This window comes from Pleurodeles waltl, chromosome 3_1 (genome assembly GCF_031143425.1).
Source record: "Pleurodeles waltl isolate 20211129_DDA chromosome 3_1, aPleWal1.hap1.20221129, whole genome shotgun sequence".
Lineage (NCBI taxonomy): Eukaryota > Metazoa > Chordata > Amphibia > Caudata > Salamandridae > Pleurodeles > Pleurodeles waltl.
Window position 1 is genome coordinate 1,437,150,663 of NC_090440.1, and position 25,022 is coordinate 1,437,175,684.

The following is a 25,022-nucleotide window of genomic DNA, read 5'->3' on the forward strand; positions in this document are numbered from 1 at the left end:
TAGTTAAAATGGTTGACTACGTTGACAGAACATTGCTCTCTTCTGAAAGTGGAAAAAACCCAACAAATATCATACTAAAAAAACATAATGATAAATGTTGCAACACAAACATTAAGGTTCATAATTTTCATCCAAATTAACCAATAACCAAATAATACCCTCCAACATGGAGTCACACTAGACCTCACATTAATTTCACTGGTTTTACAAAAATACACCAAAGCATCGTCTGAACTTGTACAAAGCCTTTATTTTATAAAGTGAACAAAAGTGTCTTCCCTTTTTTGGCGGTGGTTTTAACAACAAAAAAGAAATCCCAAAATATTAGTGGCCAAGAGTGCGGGAAAACGTAATTAGCTACTTAGATTGGGATTTTAACAATCTTTTTGGACGGTAAGTAATGCTCGCACATCTCCAATTCATTACTTTCTAACCCCCCCCCACTCTTCCCACATGCCCCCTTTCCCCCACTCCTGTTGTCCGAAAATGTAAGCACTATCTTAGCATCAAGATGCTCCAAGTCTTCTTTGTAGCAAGCAGTATATGTTAACAATATGATTGTTGCAGAACAAAGAGAAGATTCCTTCACATAGGTAATCATATGGAATTAAATGACGAAACATGGATTTCTATGACCAAGTCCCATTTCGTTCCACTGTGTATCACTCGCAAGCGACAGAATTAAAGCACATCCCTTTCCCAATCAAGTCCACTCTGCATCATAGGCTCCAGAGCATGGCCACAGCCTTGGTGATGCCCACGTCATGATAGTTGAAGTAGCAGAGACCAGCGAACGTCAGGGCCGACAGAGCAAAAAGGCTTGTATTGGCCACTTTGACCAACGTGTCTCCTTTCACATAGTCTGTCACTACTTGTCCAAGACCCCTGGAAAAATAAAGAAAAAGTAACACTCAAAAAGGTGAAAACATCTATTTTGAACACAAATTAATGTAGATACATTCTAATTTCTATATATATTCCATATTATCATTATCATTCAGTTTTTCCAGTAACAACATTTTAACGAAGTAGGCACACCAATGGCCACAAAGCTCGACAGGTGCCTAGTTATTCAGAGCTACAAAAAAATATACTCAGAAAAGAAAAAGGTACAGCATGAATATAGCAATGTTCATTAGTCATTTGGGCCAGCACATCAAGAAAATGTAAGGTAAGTACAAATAGTTCAGTAAGACATTTAGCATCAAAATCATGCTATGATTTAATAAAAAGATAACAGTTTGTCTATAGCAAACTTAGCATTTATTTAGGCTGTCAATGTTCACTGTCAGCTTTCAAAAGATAATCCCACAAATAGGACCATATCTCCCACCGTGGTGGAGATACAGGTTGTATAATTAAGTATATTTTCTATTACAGAAACCTGATCTTGCCCACGTGAGAGTGAGCGCTTTCAATCAAGCCATGGCCACTTGGCATTTAGCCAACAGAGGTGCCTGGGGAATGCTCCCATAATCTGTGTGCAGTGTGTAGTGCAAGAACCCAGGCAATTGTAAACCAGTTATACAACTTGGAAATCCATCTACTGGCATCAAATGCATGATATAAACTCCAGTGGTTCCGTAGAAAAACAGGAAATTAGCCAGCACGACCTAAGTCTAAAGAATGTAAATACTTCTAGTGATTTAGAGCCTGATATGTATGGAATGTGAAGAATGGGGTCTAGTCTGCCGTATCACAATCCCATATATCTCGTCTGCCATATTACGATCCCATAATATCCCATAGAAATCATAATATGGCAGTCGAGATATCTGTCACATTTATGACTGAGTAACCCATCCATCAAACTCTAAATCATGCCCTTAGTGTCCCAACGGTCACAAAACTGATCTATAGTCAGAACAATTCCCTCATGAAATAAGGTGGTCAAATAGAAGCATGATGGGCTCCTATTGGCTTTGGCACTACTTTAAAATAACAAGCACTGCAAAACTCAATAGGTTTCACCTATACAAGACTATCTGCTCTGGGAGCAGCAGCAAAGCCCAGGTGGGGTGCTGCTAGTATTCGTTTTCTGATTTCCTCCCCTAAACATATCTGGTGCGTGAGCGAAGGCCACTCGGACTGGATGTACTACTCTAGTATCGCTGCAGGCATTCCTTGTGTTTTATGGCATCTCCATGACTTTGCGATTCCAGCTTGTTTGTCAGAAAACTCTGCCAAAGTGAAGCGAGACGGAACGGCAGATGCAGCAGACTATGAACCAGAAGGGCGGCATTGACAGGGCTCCTGGCTAGGGCAAGGCATCCACTCAATAAAAAAAGTGAGACGATGGGAAGGAGAAAGCAGGCGGACTGCAATATTAATACGGGCTGGACCCCATATCCCAAGGTAAGTGAGCGTCGGCTACGAGAAGTCACTGTGGAGGGCTCGATCCAAGGGATTTAAGGCAGGCTTGGCAAGTTAACATGAGGAAGCATCATGCAAAACTGCCAGTTACTGGCCAAAATAGATCTCCAACACAGAAAGCAAAGCGACAGCCAACCAAGGGCGATTGTCCACAACAGCCCACAGCATTCTTGGGCAAAATGATAGTGGTGGTATGGTAGGGGAACACCTATTTCCCAGCCAAGGGACACATTTGGCTCAACCAGTGCAATAAGACTGTTCAACATGTGTTCGTCCTCTCAAATTATGCAGCCAGGATCGGAGTGTGTAGAAATACATAAAGAGGCATTTATGGAAGTTCAATAGCAGAGGAAAGAGGGGAATGCTATAGGAGGCATGGCCACTGTGTCTGTTCCGGCCACAGGCCGAGCAATTAAGGTAATGGAATATTCATTGTTTCAGAAATTAGTATGTAGCCAGCTGGACAAAGAGATGAAGCTAAAATATCAACCAAGTAAAGGGACTCCAAGCTCAAATATAAATGCTGAACAGATAGGCAGTGCTGAGTTAATACATCATGGTCCTCAAGCAGCAATCCATTCAGTGAAGGAAACAATATAGGTAAAGTGTGTCAGTTTGGGAAGAAACTCTTCAGACTCTGAAGCCATGAAGTCTAGCTGCCTCTAGGGGAATCCGTGGTCAGTAATAAAGGAAGTTCTGATTACTCCTCCATATTGCAGGTTGAGTCGATGAAAGCTTAGTTTGAAAAGATTCTAGCAGGAATTTGTAAGCTCAGGCAACCGCAGGCACAGGAAAATGAAATGTTACAGAAACAGTTGACTAAGATAGAGAAGAATTTTGACCAACTTCTGAAATGAAGCAGAACAAAGAATGTCTGACCTGGAAGATGAAGTGGGGTCCTCTAATAAAGATGTTCCGGCCGAGCAAAAAAAGGTTTGGTATTTAGAAAGTACATTGGAAGAAATTAAAAGTCACGCAAGACATTCCAACCTTCGATTTACTGGCATTCTGGAAGGGAGTGAATCTCAAATGTCAAATCAGAATGTGCCTCAGTTGATGGACCCTCTTATTAGGAAGCATATCTTAGTTGGCTCACCGGTCGATTTGACAATCATGAGGGGCTCACAAAGTCCCAGCACTTCAGCCTGCGAGCCAGTAATATCCTCAAGCAATTATGGTTAACTTTTCAGACTATCAGATTAAAGAGCAGATTTTGACGATTCACAAAGTGTCATTTCAGTTACAAAGAACGTTTGTTGGAACAGGCCTTTTTGCAGGGTTATCCCTAGACTTTTTGCCTCTGACCTCCTATTTTTGACTGTGTGCTGCATTTCATTTTTGCCTGCTTTAGGAGTCTGGGCACTTTACCACTGCTGACCAGTGCTTAAGTGCAAGGGCTCTCTGTCTAAATTGTACTGGTAATTGGTTTATCCATGATTGGCATATTTGATTGAAGTGTGCCCTGATTATCATGATGGGGCTTCCTGAGCTTGAGTGGTGCGAGGAGCTGACACTTGCGCCTGAATAGGGCTGTGCCTGTCCTTACACAACAGTCTCCAACCCTCTGGAGTGTGTCTGGGGCCAGGGCAGGGAAGGCAGGGTCTTGTACACTACAAAGACTTCTACTTAAAAAAGACAGAAATGGGTCTAAGTACTGGACCTCTGACTCCACAAACTTATAACACTTTTGGACTGAGGACATTCTGTCAGGAAGAAGAATTGGATGCTGCAGGAAGGACTGCCACTCTGCCTGTTGCTTTGTTGTGCTGGCCTGCTGCTTCTGTCCTGGGAGTGAAAGGACTGGACTTTGCTTTCTACATCCTGCTTTCCAAGGTTCTCGAATGGTTTGAGTTGAGCTTGCCTCCAGTTAAGAAGTCTCACGGACATCAATGACTTCATCTGCCAGCACCTGGGCTCCTCTGCTGTGAGCCCTGCCCTGCCAAGTGGTGCCAAATCCAGTCTGGGCCCTTAAAGGAGGTTTTTGGTGCTGCAAGAAGAAATTCCACACCAACTCACTGTCACTCTGAACCGATCCACAGCTGCAAGAATTTGACACTTCACCCCCACTTGACTCAACAACCATGGTTTGCCACACAGGCCCCGGCTTTCCACTGCAGGATGTCAAAAGAGTCACTGCTGCGTGTGTTTCGAGCACCGCATCACTGAAGTCCATGATGCCCGACCCTGACTTAGACGCACCGCCTGTTTCATTGCTGTGAGATAGGCACATCGCGAATTGACTTACAACGCCTCATTAACGCATCATCCCTGGGCACCATTATCTCCATTGACAACGCACCATAGTAAGAAACTGATGCTTTGTGCCTCGAATGACGCATCAGCTCCCCAGCCTAGCAGTGAGGAACCAATGCATCACCTCCTCTGCAACAGTAAGGAACTGACCCGTCTTCTGCTCTGTTCTGCTCTGTTGATGCATCACCTTCCCTGCAGCCTGCATTGTCTTGGTTTTTTATGCATCTCAGGTACTTTGCTTCAGTCAAGCCCTTCATTGATTTCAAGTAGCTACAATTACATTTAATCTTTTTAAAAAGTTATATCTTTGCTTATGTACGTTGTATTTTTGTTGTTTTGGTCTTGTTTTACTCAGATAAATATTGCCTATTGTTCTTAACTGGTCAGGAGTACTTTGTGGTCTTTTCACTGTGTTACTGGGGGTTTACAAATACTTTACACATTACCTCTGTGATAAGCCTGACTCCTCGAGCCAAGTTACAAAGGGGGTGAGCAGAGGTTATCTAAGCTGTGCGACTCCCTCACCCTGACTAGATTTAGGGTCCCTACTTGGACAGGGTGCAAACCACTGGCAACTAGAGACCCCATTTCTAACAACATTCATATGAGGGTGTTCCCGGAATTACTGGCAGCTAAAAAGAGCAGGGTAAAGTAGAGTGTAAAATTGAGCTTGAATTGTTTGTCAACCACGAAGAGTAAGCATTTGGGCAAGGGCAATTGTCTTAACTATGTAATACCAGGAGATGAGGTGGTGGGGGTTAAAAAAAAAATGCAACATGGTAAAATTATTATATGCAACGTGAATGGATTGGACAGTAGGCATAAAAGTGGTGCTTTGTTAAAGTGGCTCACCTAACTTAGCCCTGACGTAATTTAATAGCAGGAAACACATTTCAAGAGTAACACTACGAAAACACATTGACAACTGGTGTCCTTAGGATACATCAATAAATTAACAACTTCTCAAAAGTACATTGTTCATGTCCCTTCTGCTGAATAATTTTACATCTGTGCATCCAGCACCAGTGAAGAAACGCATTAGCGCACATTGCTTCCCTATATAAATGGCTCTTAAATTGAAATAACAGCCAATAAACAGAGATCCTATTAAGGGAATTTAGTTGGCAAAGTTATATACTTTTGCAGTGAACAGTGAAATGTGAAGCATATCTGTATATTTTGGCTACTTTTACTATATTGTGTAGCGGCCACGAGAAAACAACTTAAAAGCTGAATGACCATTCACACATTTTTGAAGCCACATAGAGGCCTTTCATGGCCATGTTGGAGATCAGAGTGCGGGGCCATGTGGACCAGGTGAGGCTGGTAGACGTTTTGGATGCGTGCGCCACTGCTGGCTCCTGTATGCACTCACCCCCATCCAGTTTGCACCCTCTTATACGTCTTTCCTCTTCCTTTCCTCATCCCTTGCTTGCTTGTTTCTCTCCTGTCACTTCCCTCCTCTCTGAAGCGCCCCTTTTGTCACCGGAGAAGGTGAAATTGCTGAAAAGGCAGTCCTCTACACAAGGCGGGTTCAGTTATCATCCACCCACTGCAGCCTGGTCTCTCATATTTTATGCTGTTAATGCTAGCAGTCCGGGTGCTCTGTAGTGACCCCAGTGGAGCACCTTGATAAATCTCACTGTACCTTACTGTGCTTTCTACACCATATGCTCCTCAATGCATTCCTAACTCTCTTGTTGGCACCGTACAGTTACTTTTTCAACAAATAAATGCTGAAAGAAAATAAAAAGAATTGTCCAGAACATTTCTCCCTCACAAGTCGAGGCAAAAAAGATGCCTTCTATATTATATCCCCCCTCTTTTTCAGTTCCACAAAGTGGTGCTTCTGTTCAACAACTGGGAGGAGAGGAACGGGTATAGGTCAGACAACTATGCCCAATGTATTGGCAGCCTGATCTGAAAAGGTAGTAAATTGTATTCTCTGGACTGTTGGATGGAAAACTACAGCGAGTCAAAGGAATATAGCAGAACCAAAACCTATCAGTCCCCCCGGACTTACCAGTGGCCATGGAGAGCGAGTGCTGCTGCCAAAGAGTAATCGACAGCTGCACCGGGGTACAGGTAGGCCGCGGGTAGCAGACCCAGCAGGATAACACTAACTGCCCTCTCGGCTGTCCAGTGCAGGGATGCCGACTTGGAGCCACCTGGATAACGGAAAAAAGGGACAGGTTTATGTTAAAATAATAAACTAACAAAAAAATCCATCCCTCCACCATCATTATATGTACGTATTACAAGTCGCAACAACCCATGTAAAGGCTAGCTTTGCAAACATGAACAAAAAATTGTAACAGAAACAGCTCAATGCAGTTATAGAATTAAGCTGCCTGAAACATATATTAAGAAAATAAAGAACCCCCTGCAATTCCCGACTTTGTACTTTTAAGTATGAATCATATATTTTTTCTTACCGAGAAGTTGGAAATTTACAATGCTAAAGGCGCATACTTCGGAAAACACAGAATGGCTCAGGATAATCTGTTTGTAGTTACAGGAAGGATAAGTGCTTTACCGCCCACTTGAATGGACAAACTCGCAAACACTCCATGGATGTGCAGCAGTGGATGGATGCAGGATCATTTTAAACCACTGCTCTACGGAAGAGGGACATCCTACAACTATAATATATTTTGTAGCACATTTAAAGAACTTAGGGCTGAAGAATTTAGGGAAACAAGAGTAGGGAAGGTAAAATAGGTTCAAATAAAATATAAATCTCTTATTTCTTTTCTCTATCTATGAAGACAAGAACGGAAACACACGGTGTCCGATGCATTACATTGCTTCACTTCGGTTTTCTAGTTTGTAAATTACTCAACACGACTTTTCAATCAATTGTTTCTGAATAACTTCGAAAATATATTCCCTGTGCTTCCCTTTGGCTGCACCCATAACTAGCTGCAGCAAATTCTCAGTATTGCTCACAGAAAGAATTTTGATTACATGTACAGCATTCCGGTACACTTGGGGGAGGCCGTGTTATCCAAAAACGAAAAAAAGAAAATAACTATATTTCTGCAGTAAAAATAATGTATTGCAGCAGAAGAATCACAATTTGAGTCTGGAACATAGAGGTGACCTCTGCAATAGCAGAGTGCTTGAAATGGAATTCTAGAAATGCTGTTACTCGCCACTGCAGTATCTGCTTCTGAGAAGTGTTGCTATTCTACCCTTCAAAGAATTGCACCCACTGCAGAAAAGTGCATGTTCTCTACTTTTCAAAGTCAAATAGTCCAGATAAAACAGTACCTGCTTGCTCATCAAAAGCACTGCACTGGAAAGAATTCCATAACAGTTTGCGAACAAGATAACATATATTTGTCAAACAACTGTCACATCACCATAACCATGACATTGCAATAACTAACATATTCGGGGTGGGGGGGGAGGGGGGGGGGGACATTTTGCAAACGGAGACGCCTGCAAGCACATTTTTCGCCTGTAAAAAGAAATGCAATGTGCAAATAACTAAAATCCTCAATGGAGCAACGTTCTATTAGATGACAAACAGACCTGAATCTTGAACGGCATCTCACATTCAAATTAATATAACTATTAAACAAACTTAGTTTTTAAGTCGAGCCTACCCGACAGTGCTTTCTGTTTGTGAAATACCTATTGTGCGTGGGCTTACCAGGAACTCGAAGGAGCTTGGAGCACGCCCACTGCTTCACACTGGTATGCTTTGTTACTCTCATTTGGTTGCTTCCTGTTTGATGTTTTTTTTTTTTTTCTTGTGTTTGTACCTTCTATGCAGTACAGCCTCTCTATCATCCTTTTGACTGTGACTTGTGTCTTAACTGCTTACTTTTAGTAAAGTATTTTTATTGTTGTTTAAGCACTCCATCGGAGGGCATGTTTCCAGTTCTCTCCCTATTGTATTTCTTTCATCCCTCCCAAAATACTCCTCTGTGCGTGCTCCCCCTCCTGCATTCTGTATTTGTCTCCATTGTATGCTTCCCCACGTCCAGGGGTGCAACCCCAACTCTTTGCTTTCCCCCTGTCTTTGTGTTGCTCCCCTCAGTGCCCCCACCTGCTCCCTTCTTCTTTTGCTTAACTTGCTCCTCTGTCGCCTACTTCATCTCTAGCCTTCATCTTGCACACTATACAGAGTATGCCTGATACAAATGGAGCCCATTGTGGATGTAGCTACATGCACGGTCTTGCTCTCCACATGCACTTTACAACATAGTCAGTGCGCACGGATACATGTACACATCTGCAGTGCACACCAGCACCATACTTTGCTCGAATGGATGGGCAAGTGACTCAGGTATAGGGACTGGCATATGTATTTCAAATGCACTATAATTATTTTGCCGACTACTGTCAGTACTCTACCTACCAGAGAGATGACATTTGTAACTCTCCCTGAAAGGGGACTGGCACTTGGTCTGCCCTCTTGACCAAACAGCCTTATTCTGGCACTCACTGCACTTCAGAGAAAACAGTTCAGCGCATACACTGGATCAAGGTAGGGTGAGTTAGAAAAAATCTACAGCTTGCTCTGGGGACCTTAAGGCAGGTGTGCACACTTTACAGAGATATGCACACGTTCTTTCTCTGTCACAACAATTAAGTTTGGTAGATTTAAACTGTAAATAATTTAGTTTGCTAAGAAGGAATTCAGTTAAAAAAAAAAATACTGTACTCTATACTTACTGTGTTGAACTGGAGACACGTGGATCTGAGATGCCAACACAGCAGGGTGCCCTTGAAGAGCCGCACAGGCAATGACAGGTCTTCTCAGCAAAGCTTTGTTGAAGAGGTGAGCTGTATAAATGGCACAATGCACACCATGCTTTAAAATTCAAATAAAGAAAGAGGCTAACCATTCAATGTACCGGACTATCCTGGCCTTTACTGAGAAAAAAACATTTAGAAGTGTGGCCCAGCCGTAAAACATCACAACTGAAGTCAAGAACTGGTGGATTTTAATTTAATCAATTGATTTTCAATATGCTATGCAACTTTGAGCAAACACTTTCTCTGTACACCTGAACTTTCACAATGTAAATATAAAAAAAGTAGTAGTGGTAAACACCTAGGTTGCTAACATTCAAATATAGCACATTATCTCCGGATGTTTTCAAAGAATATGCTGGGCTGAAACAAGAGGGTGTACAGAGTACTGAGATTATCACCTGTACGAAAAATGGTAATCAACACATGCTTAATGTGTTTAAGAAAGCTAGCTTTGCTAACTGGTTCAAGTGGCATAGAATATGAGCTGATAAGGAGCAGCAGTGAGTAACTGCAAGCATTGATGCATGCAAGCATGTCCGCTCACACACACTAACAAAGAAAAAAACAAATAATGAAAATATGCATTTGAAGTTTGTTTACATCATGTGATGAACAGTTCTTCTGACAACAAATAGCTGCCAGGTAATTAAAAAACAATTCCGCAAGGTTCCATATTTGAAAAATCGAAGTAAAAGTTTACCCTCAACCTGCCCCCTCCCATGCCTTCACTCGGGAGGGAGCAAGTTCACATCACTGGAGAACAGAGAAGAACCATTTGATATTAAAAAAAAAAATAAATAAAAAAAAAATGTTGGGGTGGTCCTTTCAGGCTTTGGGCTGTGATCCAACCAACAAGGGGCCCAGGAAGCTTTCTACCCTAAAGGCCCCTGCCCTACCCCCAAGATACAGTTTTTTTTTTTTGTTACGGGGTTGGGGTGAAGTAATGAGGAAGATTCCAGGAAAAAGAATGTTAAAAAAGAAAAACAAATTGGGCCCTGCCATTCTGCTCTGTCGCAAACTCTGAAAGAGCCCTGCAGTCTTTCTGCACCCACACCATCTCCGGCAGAAGAACGCAACCAGACAGCACATATAAAAGGGGGGAAATGGGGAAGGCTAGCCATGCATCCCAGAACAGGCCTAACAGTCGATCTGCCTTTTCCAAACCTCATAGCCTCCCAATGTAGTGAAGAAGGCCCGTCCAGGCATTCGACCAATGTGCATTCTGGGTAAGAAAATGGTAGCAGAATCCATGCAGGTCAAACCACACTGGACTCCAGTAGATGTCTTTGTTTCAGAAATGTCTGGGTTTGATAGGTTTCCATAGGTGCCAGTTAAGCCCAGGCCCAAACTCTGCAGCTACTCCCCCCCCCCCCACCCCCCAATTGCCAAAATGGGCAAAACGTTTAATGTCGCCTGGCAAAATGTCTTGACAAAAGTTTAATGTAGCCTTTCCTGTAGTGGGATACCGTTTTTATCCAAAGACATATGAAAACACAAAATTGTTGAACATTTTTTTAAACTGAATTTCTCTCCATTTCTGGCTTTTAAACGTAAGCTCACGTGAAAAAAAGAACACATTTTGCCAAATTCCCTCTGAAACCCATGATAATATCGTTATGGTTAGTAGACAATGAAAAATCATTAAAAACATTACATATCACTACAACCTGAAAGGCACGATGGACGTATTGGTATATTACTTTTGGCAATTGGCCATTAGAAAAAGAACAAATCACAGATAAAAGCTTTGTCACCAACTGCTTTTTGTTTCTACTTTTTTTTTTTAACTTTAATAAATAGCAACTTTGGTGAAACCTTAAACAGACTATGTATATATAGAACGCCTTTGTGAATTTGGCATTTTTTCCACTGTATAGCTTTTTGGGTTCACTCTTCGGTTTCACAGGTATTTCCACCACAAGCTGCATGTAGTTTGACTATCACTTTAAAAAAATGAAAAAATGTAGTAACAAACATATATTTTTTTTAACTCGGCTCGTTACGTTTTTGCACAACATTTTTTTCTATTATTTTTCCAAATATACCAAACTTTTGCAATATTTGGCTATTTTCTTGCCTCCCCTCCTCCACCTCCTCCTCCCTTCAGGGGAATCCCACAACCCTGGGTACCTTTCGGATCCATAACATGTGGGATAAAAAAAAGACACAATTTGTCTCAAATACCTTTTGTAGAAAGAAAACGTTATGAAGGGTTATGCAATAAGTATTCCAAACAACAAAAAAGGGCTCACCACTGGGGTAGAAAATTCTCAGCAACAAGGTGTCTAGAACCTTGTTGTTATCTAGTGTTTTGAGATGCAGTGTAAATCATTCACTGAATGGCCCATTTAACGCGTTCTCTGTATTCATATCGTAACTGATAATTGCTACGACTAGCTTCTGAGTATCATACTACATATGGCGGAGTCGAAATCTTGTCCAGAAGTTCTAGCATGCAAGTACCATCTCCGAACACCTGGTGATGTAGTGAAGCGAAGAAATGGGGGAATTGTGTTACCACTAAGACAAATCAGTGGGACTAGAAATATCGGTCACCAAAAAGGTAAACATATTTTGCTTCAACATGCTAACTCTCTCCAGATACCGCCTTGAAGAAGATACCCCAGCAAGGAACAGAAGGGAAGAAGGTTGCACTATATGAAGCAGATAAGCAAAAAGCTTTACATCTTGAAGTGCTGCCAGCATTTACGCCACTTAGGAAGTTATTCTATATGCTAGTGAGAGCTACACAACTGTCTGCCATACAGTCGCCATCATGTCTGTTGACAGACTAGTTACCTGATGGCGTAATTAATAGTGGACATTATCATTAAATATTGAGACAGTCCAGACAATAAAGCTTCTCCTTTGCCAACACACTAATTTCCTAAGTTGACCTGCACCAATGTTCTTGCTTTGTGGGAAACTACTAAGCTCCGACACCCAAGAGCACAAGATGGCCTTGACTTGATGGTTGTTGAGTGTCCACTCGTCCCACTGCCTTTGCAAATCTGTTTATTTTGCAGCGTTGGGGGGCTTATCAACTGCTTTACCACAACCACTGGAATATGGGAAGATTCAGAAGGACTTGGACCTGGCAGCTGCTCCTGCGCCTTGTTTGGAAACTGGCCCAGTCTCATACATTTATGCTATGTCCCACTGCAGTGTAACAACACAAAGACACAGTAGCACTGCGAGCACACATTCATTGTGAGGTTGAAAGTTGTTTTTCATATTTTCTGAAGCTCAATATGTGCATAGAACTTTGAATGCTCTGCGAGAAATTCCTATTTTTCTGTCAAATATGTTTAAGTATAGTCATAATAACCATTTTTACATAGCATGCAACATATACTGAAATCTAGGCAGTTAATAAGAGATGTGTTCTATACAACAGAACCCATTATAACACACGTTTAATAGTGAAATGTGCGTTAAACCCTGGAAGAGCTCTTTAATAAGAGATGTGTTCTATACAACACAACCCATTATAACACACCTTGAATAACGAAATGTGTTAACCCCTGGAAGAGCTTTATAAAAGTGCTGCATGCCTCATTCAGTTACTTAAAGAGCACCGTGACTTGTGACCTGCAAGTAACACACACATTCACATTACCACCACCTTGTTGGAACTACACTAGCGCCTCCCTGCATCATTTTCAAAACCTGCTTCAACTACAAAGCCATCATGACTGCCAGCACATCCTACCTGGCTGACAGGCTTCCCAGCTCCTGCTGCTCTTGCCACAGCAACATCACACTAGAGATGAAGTCAAAAAATAAAAACAGAAGGCAAAGCATCTTTCCCATCTACGAATCCAGGATATGGATCAACCTACCGTATTCTTTAGGGCTACCCAATACTTGAACTAACTAAGGAAATAGCTCTTTAAAAAAACAAATTCTTGATGAATTTAACAGTCCACTTCCATTCTACCAGTTACTCATCCCATCATTCACTGACAATAAATGCATGTTTGGAGGACAACAGGGGCTGCTTAACCCCAATCGTGGTAGCTGAAATAGTTTGCCACTGATGTAATAGAGTCCATCAAACTATTTCTCTGCACATGCAGGATGGTACAATCCTTTCCATACTTGACTCTTAGGGTACCAAGGATGAGCAACCACATGCTTCTCAAGGAGATAGTGGGTACGAGGCTTAGAACTAAAAAGTCAACTAACAGACACAATAACATATTGTCCAGTCCAGTGCTCAATTTTACATACAGAAACATAGTTTGGTCTTACAGCAGAGCTACATACTATAAAGATCAACAGTAATCCAATGTAGGGTAGTACTCCAAGTCAAGTTTATCAGTGAGTCACTACAGCTTTCCCAGTACTCTCTCTCCCCCTTATGGTCAAGATCCCAGAACGACATTCCCCAACATACTACGGTCATAGGCATAGATTAGGCACAAATACAGATGACATTAAAAACACTCACAATTCAATTCAATGTCTTTTACCCAGTTCATTTACACAGTAGTAAGTTCAAGCAGGCAGGTTGGAGTACAAACAAATGGCTCTAACCTGCCTAGAGTCATTTTCTGATGCAAAACCATTCATACCACATGACTCCTGTCTTAGAAAAGACAGGAGTCATGCCCTCCACCCCAATGGCCAGCACAGGGGACCAGGGTCCCCTGGGCATGGCCATTGCACCAGGTGCTGTGGGGGAGAGGGGGGGCAGGGTGGAGGTATTTCAGGGCCCCCAATGGCACTAAAAAACAAAAAAACAAAAACAAAAAAAAAAACTGTACTTACCTGGGATGGGGTTCCCTATCCTCCGCTGTCCCTCTGGTGTGGGTGAGGGTGTCCCTGGGGCCAGGGAAGGGCACCTGTGGGATTATTCCATGGTGTTCCACCATGGAAATACGCCCACAAGTCCCCCAACGCCTGCCTGACCCAGACATAATGCACCATTTTTTTTTTTTTACCCCTTATGTCCCCCGTGCGTGATTTTAGCATGTGAGGATAAATAAGGCGCTAGGAGTCATTTTTTGCCTGGGAACGCCTACCTTGCATCTCATTGATGCAAGGTAGTTTTCCGCAGGCAAAAAATGATTAACTGCTATATTTTGGCGCTAGACATGTCTAGCACCAAAATATAAATATGGAGTTACGTTTTTCAGATATGCGTGAAAAAAAAATGACGCAAATCCGGCGCAAACAGAGTATAAATATGCCCCTTAACACAGGTGACCTAGGAACTGACTTGAGACTGGGGGAACACTTCAGGGCACATCACATGACTATGCTTTCTGCTCCCAACACCAGAACGGCGGGGCTTCTCCACCTGGAAAGCCTCTCCTTCCTGTAGGATCAGGCCCACTCTTTCCCTCACTCAACAGGCAGGCTAAGCACTTCATTAAGACCCTCAACTACAACAGGAGGAAAGTTATACTTCAGGTGATATCCCCTCAATTCTGGGAGACTGGCTGTAGGTCAGACACCAGCCCAACTGAACTGTAGCTCTTCAAGCACTCTGCTGAGCACGCCCCGTGAAAAAGGGCTTGAAACAGAAAAACTGTGGGGTGTTTTGGATAACACTTTTATTAACATTTTCTGTACAGGGGAGCTAGATGAAACCCTCAGTCACTTAGGCATATAATAACTCAATAGCAGTTATCAACATTCTTTAGTTATCTAGTTATGCTGGATGAAAGGGATACTCGTGTCCCGGTGCCTGCTGATACAAAAGCAGATGTGGGAAATGTCAACTAATTTGAAATGCAAATGTACTGCTGACCATGAAATGTGATGAATGTGCCAGGAAGCTTGTAACAGGCAGTGGGTTATCAACAAGAGTTGCCCTGAATATTACAAATGAATAACGAGTTCAAGATCTGCACTGTGGAAGCAATTATACACTCAAAACATGCGTTGGGATGAAGATACATATGAGCAAAGAATTTAATATGCTACAAAAAATGAAAATAAATTGAAATGTATTCAAGGCTACAGTGCTTTGAGAATTAATATTGGTTTATTTTATGCCAAAGTAACTGAGTAATCCCATCAAAAAAGTGGTACGGAATGTGGCACTTTGCGGTGACAACATAAGGGTATATGAACACGTCAATATTCCAATATTGCCCTGTGCACCACTGACTTGAGAATCGATTTGGGTTGGTTCTCTTTAAATGTCACAGTCAGGCTGTTCCTCGGATACACCATTTGCGCAAGTCGATGTCTCTCAGAAGCAGGTAACGGTGGGGCTAGTTCCATGATGGAGTATCCATAAAATGGGCACAATGAAGTGCAATATTTCTGCACCTGGCTGTCATCAGCCTTCCTCAAGCAGTAATCAGAAGGAAGAGGAAAAATGGGCATAACCTGCCTAGAAACACTTCACCTTGAACAAAAGAAACTGCAATCTGTGCTATCACTCCTACCATCTACCAAATGGTAGTACTTAGGCAGAACTAACAGGCTGCTCTTTGCTGAATTTTTATGAAAAGCTTTGTTTCCATAATATTAAATGTACTGTCTGAAACACAACACAATTACCACACATCCAATATCCGTAACATAAGTGAAATATCACATAATAAAAACAAACTAATTTCATAAAACAGTGCAAAACAAAGAAAACCTATGAACACAGGAATTTGCATTTAAGCAACAGCCAATAATATAACGACCAGTAACATGATCAGTATGATCATTTTTTAGGAAGCCATCTAACACTGGCACTGAGACAAAGACAAAGTATTTCAAGTTGTTCTGTTGACCATCGTTTGTTGAGAACTATTTGGTTTGCTTTCAACTTGAAATGTGCCCTTCTGATCTTGAAGCAAGCACTCAATTTGCCTCTGAACACTTTTGCAGGCCTGCTGTCAGACACTTTGGCCAAACCGCTTGTCACTGTCACCACTGACCCATGTCCAGCTTTACTGCATTTCCTCCGACTTCCACCATACCTGCTTCATTTACACAGGATCCTTGTTAAACACCCACTCACCTATTCTCCAAATTTCACCACACCTATCATTCACAGTGGTCATCTTTTGTACATACAATCTGCCTTGTATTGAGCTCTGAATGCAGAGGTATTCCACAACACACCCATTTGCTGCTTTCTACGGTCTCCAACAAACAACCTCCCACAAACCCAATCTTTCTCACAGCAGCTCAAATGAAGCTTGCTATTCGTGTTGCAATATGAGGTGTTGTGCTGTAAACCCAGAGTAAATTTCCCAAAGCTCAAAATTGTCTCTTCAAAATCAGAAGTACACTGAACACCGTTCACCATGCCGTTACTCTGATGTCTATATAATGACTAAAGCTCCCTATTTCCCGTTTTTACTGATCTTTACAGATGGTCTTTTCGGGAGAGCACGTCAGGGTAGGTTCCCCTGCAGACTGCTGTCATCCACAAATAGTGACCGCTTTCGGCATGCTACTTCTCAAGGGGCCCCCCATGTACCAAGGGATGGGCGACCATTAGAGGTTTCTGACAATTAGTGAACTTCAATGTAAGTGACTATATGATTTGTTTGACATTTTTGCAAACTTTCGGTAATATAGACAGGAGAAGTCTTATTATGTATTGGTCCTGAAGTAGCGTCATAGGATCTTGTTAGACCACTGTACGTGAAACATGTTGACCATGTCCTAGGAGCCCGACGATAATCTCCTTAAGCTCCATCACCATGCAGAAAGTGGTTGAGCATTATTCCTCATTTTACACTTTCCTTCTGTTTTTAATCTTGGTCCCGGTCTTATTCCATTGATTAATTAAATTGACTCGCTCCTATTAAGACTGGGAACCAATTTTAGCTTTCACTCTCCTGCCAGGATTAGCACCTGACCGCAACACCAGGTCTTGTAGTGTCCACTACCACGGCTGCTACCTAAAACATCTCCGGCAAAGAGCCCCCTTACGGGGAGCCCGTCAGACATTGCAGCGCCGGTCTGACGAGGAGCTACCCGATGATGAAGCATGACATCCTCTCGGATGTATGAGGGCTCTTGATCCTGAACTTTAATGTTCCCCTAGTGATTATATTTTTCCATTTGGAACAGTGTACACCTTTTTTGTATGTACAGATGACTACAGACAGAAAGCCATTTATTTTTCTGCCCGTATTTAATTTTAAATGTGGATAAAATAGAAATCAGGATCTTTTCTAAACAATTCTAAATGTTGTCAGTCATGGCTGTTAAACCAATAGCTGTGCAGATTGACAGGCAAGTAGGTAAAAAAGTAAAAGCATTTTAATCATGATGTTTAAAGAGCAGTATATAGGCATAACATAAAGTTTCATATTTTCTTAAAAGTGTATTGATTTATCATTTACATGCCTTAATATCATTGAAAACGTGTAGGCATTCGAAAAAGAATGTTCATTTAATAGGAAAATATTCTAGTGTCAGCTTAATTTTTTCACATAACCTAAAATAAATACGGAGAAATACAGAGAAAAATCAGCAAAGAATAAATATGGATGAATACAAAAGTAAATGTCAAAAAATAAATACCATAAAATCAGAAGCCCTAATAATGATGTGGGTAAATTTGCAACACCAGGTTTTTTTAAAAAGTCAATTTTTTCTCCTACAGAGAACTGCACTTTATTTTCTGTCTGTATTATTTCAGGCACAGTGTCCTTGGCAAACATCTTGCAGAAACTTTGTAACTTTCACAGCAGTAGGTTCAGGGATGCAGACCGAGAAAACATACAATGTATTACAGAACGGAGATGGAAGTGAACTTCCCCAAAAAAAGTCTAAACCTACTTATTAATGCCCTATCAGGGAAGGATACAACTACCCTCTTGTAATTACCTCTTGTAATGTTTGTCACTAAATATTTGTCACATGTGCTCTTGCTGCCTACATCAACCCCTGTGCATTACCATTATTAATGGTCATAAACATGTATGTAGGTGAAAATGCTCAAGTTTTCCACATGACCAAAATTCAGTATGTTCTCACTAAGGCTGGTAGAAGACCAATTTGCTTCCACATAACAATCTTTCAAAATATTACAATTCTTCTGATATTTTCGAGGATGTTTATAAATCTTCATTAAGAGTTTTTTCTATGGGTCAACCATACATTTCAGCAAGTTCTTGTTTCAAGGCATCTTTGAACATTTCATCTTTCTAAACTTGTAAATCATTGCATCTATGTTCACCTCAGCAATTATACATTATTCAGTTGCAACAAGTTTATGTATACTACTCTCATCAATAGGAATATAGCAATTTGCTTTAGAATGCTCTTTCTTGGAATAAATTCAGCAACTTTATTATATTGAAGTAGCTATGTTGACAGTCTGGTTAGCAAGCTGTTATTTTTCCTCACAATATGGCAAGACAGCACACACATAAGTGGATGGTTTAAGAATGAAGTTACGGCCTCATAAGATTTGAATTTTCAATTCCTTGAATAAATGCCAACATCTCATACACTATAACGGAGTGTCACCATTCCACACCTCACAAAGAAATGCTTTTCTCAACCTGACTTAACAAGGCGCCCAGCCCACAAGAACTTGCATCCATTCCGCTGTGATATGGCATTTCTTCCACAAATGGTTGGAAAGTTGGTGCCCTCACAATCACCCTTTGATCTTGTCAAGTGTATGTGGACACTCCTTAGTCCAACTATATTCTGCATTCTTCATTGGCCACAGTTTAAAGCATTCTAGTATAAATTTCAAATCTGGCATAAAAATATTGCATGCCGAAAAACGATCATAACTGGTCCTTGTCGGCGGGCAGAGGTGCCTCCTCAATGTTTAGCACACTATTGCCTATCAGTGCATGAACCATGTTTGTAATCTCATTTGTTCTAAGGATATGCTTGTCTTTTCAAAGGGGCACTCTTTCCTTTAGAATTGCCAGAATGTTCTCTTCAGCATAATCATGTTTCTCAAGGTGTTTAAATATGTAGGTATCATCCTGTATTTCCACATTTCTTTGATGACCCTCAGAAACACTGATGCCAAGGAGGCCACACAAAACAGACATATTACGAAACTGGTAAGTACCACGAATAAATGCTGTCAAATAGCAAAAATCAATGTGCAACACGGCCTGGTGAAATGTGTCTCTTAATTCCAGCTTAGTATTACACTTGGCATAACCCACTGCAGCACTGAAATCTTCAATTCTGGGCAAAGGATCATAACCTGTCTTTTACCCTTATCCTTTACCTTGGTGACAAGGAAAACAGCACACACATTACCCAATGAGTCTTCAAATACATCTTCAAAATTATTCTGTCACTCTTCACAACTCGTAAGTAATACTTGATTTGTACTTCAAGGTCTCAATACATATCCAAATCAGCTTAACGTCATCATCCTGGAACACTGATCCATTTCCTCTGCACAATAAACTTTCTTTTGATTGTCTTGGCATTGAAAGTGATGTTTGTCCAACAATAATTCAACATATCAATCCAGCCTTTTTCAAAAGCCACTGTGAACATCTAATGGAAGTAACAGTTTTCTTTGCAATATTTCACATTTAAAACATATATTCTTGCCAGCCTAATCTAGTAACAAATCTTAACCTAAGCTATCATTGGTAAAAAAAATAATTTTAGAATCTTTAAATGTGTTGACAGAAACGTCCTTGGTAGAAGCAACCATATCGACAGTTAACACTAGTTTGTCCATATGACCAAATGCTGAATTGCTGCCTTCTTCTTTGCCATCATCCAACATTTATGCTAACACAACACTTTGTGAGCTCCTTCATACCCTACCAAACTGCCCAACTCGCCACAGTACTTTCATGCAGAGAGTTGCACAAATTATAAGATTAGCCAAATGTGTACTGGATTCACACTTATGACACATTCTCTTCATGCTTTGTCTACCAACTTGCTTGCAAAGAGGTCCAAGGCTAAAAAGCTGTTTCTAGCGAACATTATGCCCTCTTACCACTTCCGTTTCTGTTAAGGTGTTTTACACTGGTTGCTTCCTCAGACGCGGAGAGACCAGCTTTCACATGCTTTACATCTTCCTGAGACATTTAATACTCCTAAAATTAACTAAGGTCTTATCACCACTAAACTTGTACGTCCTTCAAAACACTTCTGAAGTTTTTTCGTGGCTATTTAAAATTCATCCACGTCTTCCTTGACCCGCAGCACCGCGTGAATAGATAAATTACCAAATTGACCTTCATTTTTCAAGTAGTAATGCAGCATATTTTTCTGTCATGTCTAAACCTCACACCATCTACAGTATGTATATATGTGTTAAATGATTTGATCCAGAACCCCCATATTTTTGGTGGATTGCCCTGCTCTTCCAAGAAAGGCACTGACAATGCTCAGACCGATCACACAGGAGCAAAGTATCTTGAATAATGTCTTCCACAGCACAAAGAGGAAAATGAATGTGCAAGAGAGATAGAACAGTGACAAACAGCAGATCATTGCTACACCAGTAAATAAATGCAAAGGACGTGAAACAGATGACGTGCAGAGCATGCTGGAGGATCGCTGCCTTTGGGATGACAAGAGCAGCACAGGATAAAAGTCTCTTCCCCAACCCTGGCTGCGTGATCAAGAAGTAAGTGAGGCGCATCGTTCCAGGATGTGGGCACCAGGCTAAAATAATAGGTCCCCAATTAACCACTGTCTTTTAAACATATATTGAATATCCTTATAGCAGCAATGCGTTCTATAGATATAACATAGGGGGTTGTTTACTATTCACAGAATGTATCTCTATACCGGCTTCACACCAGCATCATCTTTAGGTTGCTGATCATGCGAATAGTAACCATTAAAAACTGAGCTTTCTGGCCTGTTGTGCCCCTACTCTCCTCCTGTAGAGGCTCATGGCCAGTGTGAAATTAAAGTGGCAGCAGGCATAGGAAGCATATAGGAGATTATGAACATAAAGAGGCAGTTTCTGAATCAAAGGAGATGACTGACAACAGAGTTCTAAGAGTGTGGGACTCTGAAGAGCTTTGTCCCATGAATGATGATATCATGGAACACAACTCAGTCACCACAGCTGTCGATATAAACCATCTTGTGAGGTGGTAAACCAGGGGAATCCAAAAGATATCCCACTAGCACCTATACTCAAACTCACACAACGTGAAGAATTCTAACACACTTGCAATCAACATGCATATGAAATGCTGGTGCATGGCTATGTATTTCACATAACAGGGGTTAGTAGACTGTACTCTCACTGATAGTGGGAAATGGTCTGGTCACCCTAAATATTGAAAAAACACTATATACTGCCACTACAGCACTATATGATGTGCAGGACAGCACTGTCCAGCAGTCCAATGGTTTGTTCCCCCTTCCACTCTACAAACGGGTTATGGACCTTTCATTACCGGGGACAAGCCTAGGCCTTTAAGCAACAGATACTAGGTTCACATGCAGTGGGCACTCAGTGCAGGGGAGACTCCTGTCCCAACAGTGATCTATATTCGCCTTTAACTATTCGTATGCTCCATTCAAATACCACGAACATAGACAGATCTCCTAAATAAGATCGCTAACCCACTGCACCATCTCACACAAAACTCATATCTGTCACCTGCACTTAACACCATGTACTCAGAAGTAGGCCCATTAACAATCTGTGCTCATTTATGAGGACTCAAATCTGTGAGCAGAGAACAGCATAGTACCAGCAGGTGCATTATCCGCCAAAATTAAACTACTGCTATAATATTCTGAAACCTGCTGGATACACATAGTCTGAAATCTGATAGATACACATAGACCTCTACAGCAGATGCAATCCTATCAGTGCTTAGCTCCATCAAAGAAAAATATGTAAAAAAAAAAAAAAAAAAAAAAAAGCACTGAGAAGGGTCTTTGCTGAGCCCTCTGCTTCTGCCCTTCAACTGACCCTGCCCCATCCCAAAATAACAATCCAGAAACCACAAAAAAAACGCAATGACAGTGTTGGAGGCATTACCTGGCTAAACAGAATTAGATGGCTGGAAGGACATGATGGGGTCTAACATTACCAACAGCACCATGTACACTGGGACCAAAGGAAACACGTCAAATAGATCCAGAAGGATCAAGAGTATCACACTCCGAGTGATCAAGACCAAAAGGACCAGGGGGGCACTAAATGAAGACCAAGTGGAACAGGGCCAGGTTGACCAGTATCAGGAGGATCAGAAGAATGACTTGGGGCGGCATGAATGATTAAAAGGACGGACATATGTAGGATTAAGGCTATGAGGCCCACAAGGAGAAAGTGGGACATTGACAGACCTGGGCCAGGAGTACAGAGTAGCAGACCAGGTCATGAAGGAGGACCAGGAGGACCAAGACTAGTAGAACTAGGTCTAAGAAGGACGTAGAAGACGTGTAGAAAGAGGATCAGGGCAGGGGCGCCGACAAGGAAATGAGGACATTCCTGAAGGAACGCGACCTCGGGCAGGTTCAAGACGGACCTCGGGGAGAAGTGGAAAATACTCTCCTTGGGTAAGAGGTTTACGCGTCCCTATGATGCCCGTTACCTACATGGGATGGGCGACTTATCATTTGACTGACACACACAATAGATCGGCAGACTGTAAGTGACCTTCCAGCATTTATTGTCCTGTTTTTACAAGGAGAAGTAAAATGTTAGCGGTCCTGATGAAGCACCAGTGGATCCATGTGTGACCGTGAGGGCGCGAAACATGTCGACCATATGTTAGGAGCAAACTACTTGCCTCCTCTCTAGCTTTCAAGGAGTATTGGGAACATCGTTTTCCTGTATACTCTGAGTTGTGTTTTTAACCTTGGCCTAATCCCTATTGAAATTATTAAAATTATTAAGAGGTTTAGAGCTAATTTTAGATTCTTGTCTCTCCTTCATTTCCCCTGTCATTATGGGCTGCAGCCTTTGATTAAACATCTTCTTGGTTGAAGAGCCCCCATCCTTCGGTTGGAGGCCCGTCGGACATTGCAGTGCCAGTCTGGCGAGGGGTTAGCCCAATGATGATGCTTGACATCCTAATGTGATGCTTGAGGGCACTCCTACAACAATTTCACTGCAGTCCTCTCCAGTCCCCTGTGTTCACCTTGTCTGGAACAGTGTACTTATTTGGTTTAGATTGAGGATTAGTACCAGGAGGAGCAGGAACACGGAAATGAGGACCCGAAGTATGAACAGGGAAAGGAGGATCGGGACAACGAACACTACGAAAAAAGACCAGGACGAGCACCAGTAAGAACATCAAGAAGAGACCTGGGAAGATAAAAACCAGGAGCAGCAGTATGACGACAAGAACAGCACCAGTAGGAGGTAGGCATTAGTGATTTTGATGAGGAGGAAAAAGAGTGTCAGGGTGAGGGGGTGGGGAAAGTGCCCGCAGTACATGAGGAGGCAGCCAATTTAAAACTGGGCCAATAATGTATAAGAGTGTCTATAGTTATAGAGCACCCCCCCACCCCCACCACCACCACAACCACAAAGTAGCCTTAGTCTTCTCGGGACAAAAGCTCTTCAGGGAATGTCCACACCTTTTTCAACCCACTGATAGCACTACTTAAGCAATGCAGTCTGTTTGTGGCTTATTAAGTAAACCTGTGCAGCTTCACTATTACATATCACCTTCCTTGATTTTAGTAGAAGACGCAATTAATATTAAATAATGCACATGCTGATTGTCATTGGCTTCACTCCTTATGATGCTGCTCCCTCAAGACTATACCCCCTTTTTGCAGCACACAATTTATGAGACTAAAACAGACAAAGCAAAAGTGGGGAGCTATGAATGCAGTGTTCAAAATCAGAATTTTCATTTGGAAACTTAGTGTATTTTGTGACATTCAGTGCAGAAGCTGGCAATTAGTTGACTTTAACTAACATACCTGAAAACAATAAATTGTTAAAGAAAAGACTAAAATTGAAGAATTTGGTCTTCGGCGACAAGACATCTCATGGTTATCTCTCTCTGAGAGTCACTGAATGCGTTCTCTTCAACACAGGCACTCGTTTCATAGGATTAGGTTACATGCCCTGAGATTTAACCCTATTTCTATATTTAAGTAATCACTCTCAACAAAAAAAGCAGCCTCACGCATGTTTTTTGTATAAATGTATTCCAGGCTTTTATAAATTTTGCATCCATTTCGTATTCTTTTTTTGGAGTATCTGCTCCTTTCGCTTGAGATAGAGTGCTAATGAGAACTCCAATTATGGTTCATAGACTTGGGTTACCAGTCACCGGACTGTGCAGCCCTTACACCTACACCCTGTGCCCCTTCACAGTCTATTCGACAAATATGCTGAGACTTAAGTCACCGACCTTTAACACCCACGGAGCAGCTCAATCGCAGAAGCGCCGCCATGATAGGAGAAGCAAATTGACCACCAACCAAGGTTACCTCTTCAACCCGGAAGTACTGGACACGGGGCGTGCCCGAAAGTTTGACAGGCCTTTAATGGATGACGTCACATCCGCTGCACTCCGCTTCTTCCGACACTCCTCTTTTTTTTTATATTTTATTTAATGTGGCACCCAAAACAAGCATTTTGTGATTTGTCACAGAATTGCTCCATTGGTGATCAGTGTATGGCAGCGGATAAAGGTACTTCATGGCAAAATAACATTACGACTCCAAATCCAAGACGACAATTTCCATTATTGCGAGATAATACTTGGGATGCTGGA

The 25,022-nt window shown here is 41.7% G+C and overlaps 1 protein-coding gene across 1 annotated transcript; it reads right to left on the reverse strand.

Moving 5' to 3' along the window:
- Window positions 1-230: 230 nt before the first annotated feature.
- SDHD (succinate dehydrogenase complex subunit D) lies at window positions 231-24,806 on the reverse strand. Its single transcript, XM_069224973.1, has 4 exons — window positions 24,657-24,806; window positions 9,313-9,423; window positions 6,650-6,794; window positions 231-885 (listed from the first exon to the last, which is right to left on the reverse strand). The coding sequence occupies exons 1-4, from the start codon at window positions 24,697-24,699 to the stop codon at window positions 720-722; spliced, it is 465 nt and encodes a 154-aa protein (XP_069081074.1). The 5' UTR covers window positions 24,700-24,806; the 3' UTR covers window positions 231-719.
- Between the last annotated feature and the right edge of the window lie 216 nt (window positions 24,807-25,022).

Excerpts from the sequence above, each read along its gene's own strand:
- SDHD (XM_069224973.1), bottom strand. The coding sequence starts at position 24,699 with ATGGCGGCGCTTCTGCGATTGAGCTGCTCCGTGGGTGTTAAAG. Across the intron at positions 6,795-9,312 it reads CGTGTCTCCAGTTCAACACA|GTGGCTCCAAGTCGGCATCC; the intron begins GTAAGTATAGAG and ends TCCGTTATCCAG. Across the intron at positions 886-6,649 it reads CTCGCTCTCCATGGCCACTG|GGGTCTTGGACAAGTAGTGA; the intron begins GTAAGTCCGGGG and ends TTATTTTTCCAG.